General features: G+C 40.5%; 1 protein-coding gene across 1 annotated transcript in view; it reads left to right on the top strand.

Annotated features, from left to right (window-relative positions):
• LOC100545396 (peroxisomal multifunctional enzyme type 2) overlaps nt 1-165 on the top strand; it is a 12,484-nt gene extending 12,319 nt beyond the window's left edge. The window contains exon 9 of the mRNA XM_031557452.1: nt 7-165. Coding sequence (XP_031413312.1) covers nt 7-165 — 159 coding nt within the window. The remainder of the gene's footprint in view (nt 1-6) is intronic.
• The last annotated feature ends 3,955 nt before the right edge of the window (nt 166-4,120 follow it).

The raw sequence follows: 4,120 nt of genomic DNA, 5'->3' as shown, positions 1-4,120 counted from the left end.
CTGCAGGCGGTGGAGGCGCGGGTTCTCCCGCTGGATTCCGGTGCGGGGGAGGCGCGGCCAAAGCTGCGCAGAGGTGACCGCCGTCACTCCTGCTGCCAAAAGAGAGCAGGATCCTTACGGCGGGTTGCCCAGGAAGGCATCCGTATGGGCCCTGAGTATCTGTAGAGAAAGCCACAGCACAGCTTCTCTGGGAGCTTGTTCCAGTGCTCTGTCACACTTAAGGGGGTTCTTCTTCATGTGCAAGTGGAACTGTGTGCCCGCTGCCCCTTGTGGTTGCACACTATTGGGAAGAGATTGCTCCACAGAACTGTAGAATGGCCTGGGTTGAAAAGGACCACAATGATCATCTAGTTCCAACCCCTCTGCTGTGTGCAGGGTCCCCAACCAGCAGACCAGGCTGCCCAGAGCCACATCCAGTCTGGCCTTGAATGCCTGCAGGGATGGGGCATCCACAACCTCCTTGGGCAACCTGTTCCAGTGCCTCACCACCCTCTGGGTGAAAAACTTCCTCCTAATTTCTAACCTAAATCGCCCCTCTCTCAGCTTAAATCCATTTCTCCTTGTCCTATCAAAAAGCTGTGCTTCTGCACTTTAGATATTTATAAGTATTGATAAGATCCACTCTGAGTGTACTCTAGGCTGTACAGCCCCCTCAGCCTTTCCTCACAAGAAACTCTCCAGACCCTTCATCATATTCTCTGGACTCTCTGGAACATCCCTGTCTTTTTTCAACTAGGAAGCTCATAGCTGGACTCACTACTCCAGATATAGCCTCACCAGGGCAGTGTAGTGGAAGAGGATCACCTCCCTTTAACCTGCTGGCCATGTTCTTTTAATGCACTTCAGGATAACTTTGGCCTTCTTGGCCATAAGGGCACGCTGCTGGCTCATGGTCGATTGACCACGTTGTCCACCAGGGCACCTAGGGCTGACCTGTACTGGTGGTGCATGCAGTTATTTCTCCTCAGGTGCAGGACCCAACACTTCTTGTTGAACCTCGTGAGTTCTGAGGAGTTAGTGACAAAATCTGTAGTTATTCTTTGTTTTTCATTATCCTCTGAGAAGATTGTCTGTGTACAGTGAAGTTTTCCTGTTTTTTTTTTGATTGTTTTTAATATGCTTATTTTGGGAGTCTGGGTGATGTGGTGTCTTTTGGACCATGAATAAGAAATCGTGTGAAAAGCAGTAAATGATCGATTTGTGTTGCTCATAGGCGCTGACCCTGACAAAAACTGAGGGAGGCCATGTTTCTGTGTGGTGTCTTTCAACTTTTACCAGACCTATAGTGGTGTGCCTCTCTCTGTGTACAAAAGTCGCTGAAGTAGAGGTTAAGCTCTTATCTAACAGAAAAACAAAACAAATAAACACCTTTCTCAGTAGCAAAACTTCTAGAAAGCAGCGTGTGGAGCAACAATTCCTTGTTGTAAATGTGGGTACAGTGACCTTTGTACTTCTGGTCTTCAGCTGCTTGTAAATGGTTTGTAAACAGAGAAAACTGCCCTTGGATGTTTATTTCACAAGAGTTTTTGATAAGTACATGATTAAATCCAAGTAAAGGTAAATGGAAACCCTATTAAATGTCAGATTAGTTCTTGGTTTGTTTCTGTCTAGTTTAAAGCATTGTAGCTAGCATATTGCTGAGAGATGTGGTGGATGCCCCATCCCTTGAGACACTGAAGGTCAGGCTGGACCTGAACCTGTAAAATCGTTGAGCACAGTAAGGTAGCTGTAGGTGTCCCTATTCATTGCGGGGGAGTTGGAGTAGGTGGCCATTTAGAAATCAAAATATCGTATGATTCTATGATAGTCTGCTAATTGCCTTGTTTGTTGACATTAGTTGTTTTGAATGGCAATGAACAGATGAGAGCTGAAAATTTATCTAAAACATCTGCACCAGTAGTTTGTTTCAAAGTGGGACCTGTATTCACACACACAGGCATCTAGAATACTTCAGTTTGCTTTCATCTTGGGCAAATCCTTGTGCTTGCCTATTGTGCAGCATTGCCATTGTTTCAGCAATTAAAACCAATTAATTAATTTTATGTTGAGATTATTTTTTATTTTTAAATGCTTTGCTCTTTCTTGCCAATAGAGTGCACCGGCATGTATTATTCTTTGTTTTATAATCTTTTGATTATTGCTTTCTTTTTGCATGAAAATAGAGTCTGCATTATGAATTTCAATAACTTTTGACTGAGAGGGGTATAATGTCCCTGTAAGTAAATCATCTGTCACTGCTGCTAATAACTAATGTTTAATGCACCTAGCATTAAATCAAAGTGAAAGACAATAGGCTTGTTTTTGTATGTGAGGCAAATATTATGTTCTATTGTTAGGCTAGGTGAGCTGTGTGTACCTGGCTAGCTGTGGTACTGAGTTTGCTTTGTACCCAGATACTTGGAGGGGTTTTGTCAGTACATCTTCAGTCACAGTTTGGTTTGTAAAGTTCTTCAGATCTTAAAGGCTAACTTTAACTCTGGAATTTTCTTAGAAGGTAATTAATTAACTTGAAACATCCCCTCCTGTGAAGTTGTGTCAAGACATTAAACTTTCTGCCTTACCAGTGTATTTTTCTGTCTCAAACAAAAAGACAGCAGCAGGCAGCGTTCCCTCATGGTTATGCTGAGTGCAGTAACAAAGAGTAATCATGGGCAATTTTTTTTCATCTTATCTGTCAAGAATTTATCTGCTGATTAACTTTTATGATTTGAAATTATGTGAAAGTTCAATTCCAATGGGAGATAAAATTTTACTTAAAACCTGCAGGATTTTTTGTCTTGATCTTGTGCATTTTTTCTCCATGCATTATATTTTTGTTTAGATTTTTTTAGAATTATGCTTCAGGAGACAAACTGACACTTTTTTACCTTCTGCTTTTTTAAACCAGGTTTGGGCAGAGCTTACGCTCTCGCTTTTGCCGAAAGAGGAGCTTCAGTGGTTGGTAAGTTCTACCATAACTAACTTGATCAAGACACTAACTTTTACCTTTCCCCATAGCTGGTATTCAACAGTCCATGCCCTTTGTGACAGTAAGCTTTCTTATAGAATAGTTTTTTGTCTTATCTTTTGCTGTTGAGATTCTAAAGTTTATTATTTTTTATGGAACGAGTTGCCTAAATTTGTCCAAGGGCTTATCTTTGCTGGAGGGCCGATCTGAATCAGATAATCATCCTGGCTTGAATTTCATCCTATATATACTAGTCTTCATGCTACCCTGTAGCCAAAGAGCGTATTATGTCAGGTGAGCACGCTTCTGAAACTTCTAATACGACCACTTAGAAATGTGCCTATGTGTCTTCTGCTACCTTCTTCTAGGAGAGTAAATACATCAGAATGTAGTGCAGTACTGGTAGCCCCAGAAGGTAACATGTATGCTGGAAGTGGCTATGTTACTTACTTCTGCAGAGCATTACAAAGGAGCCATCAATAAAATAACAAATACCTCCCCGCAAAGGGTTTTCTGTTTAGGGTGTTCTGCCTTCTTTAGCTCTGCCAAATGTCATGTCAGAAGCTAGTTCTAAAGTCTGTTACGCTCTTGGGCAGTTGGCCTCTGCCATTTCACTGCCTGTTGAATGTGGGCAAGAATTTGCTGGATGATTTTTGCAGCTTTCAAATGAACATTCCGATCTCAGTCTACATACTTTCATAAAAATTGACTATACTTACTTTCATGATTAATTTTTTTAAAAAACTTTTGATATATACCTTATTTATTGGAAACTTGAATACTTTGTCACAAGTTCTCATTTAATATGAGTTAGGTCCTAAACAGTCAAAATGTTTAGTAATGTTGGTTGTGTATAGTTAGTACTGTTCTGACTTCCCAGAAAGATCTGAAAGAGAGTGTATTATATTACCTGACAATAGCTAATACTGCTTTAGCTCATGGCCTTATTGCACAATAGCTAAATCAGTATGATGTGAATTAATTGTAAAGGAAGGCTCTTGTTTCTTTCTGTAAATTGAACCTCATTCAACTTGTAGAGGAGTGCTCTCCTATTATCATGCCTCTATTTATTTTTCTTATTCTTTTTCTCTTATGATTCTGACTCCAAAGAGTTGAGAAATTACTTCTGTAAGCTTCTGAATTTATCTAATTAAAAAAAAAAAAAAAAGCAGA

The sequence above is a fragment of the Meleagris gallopavo genome, chromosome Z (assembly GCF_000146605.3).
Source record: "Meleagris gallopavo isolate NT-WF06-2002-E0010 breed Aviagen turkey brand Nicholas breeding stock chromosome Z, Turkey_5.1, whole genome shotgun sequence".
Taxonomy (NCBI): domain Eukaryota; kingdom Metazoa; phylum Chordata; class Aves; order Galliformes; family Phasianidae; genus Meleagris; species Meleagris gallopavo.
The sequence above is the reverse complement of the archived record's forward strand: the minus strand, read 5'-3'. Positions and strand labels throughout refer to the sequence as shown.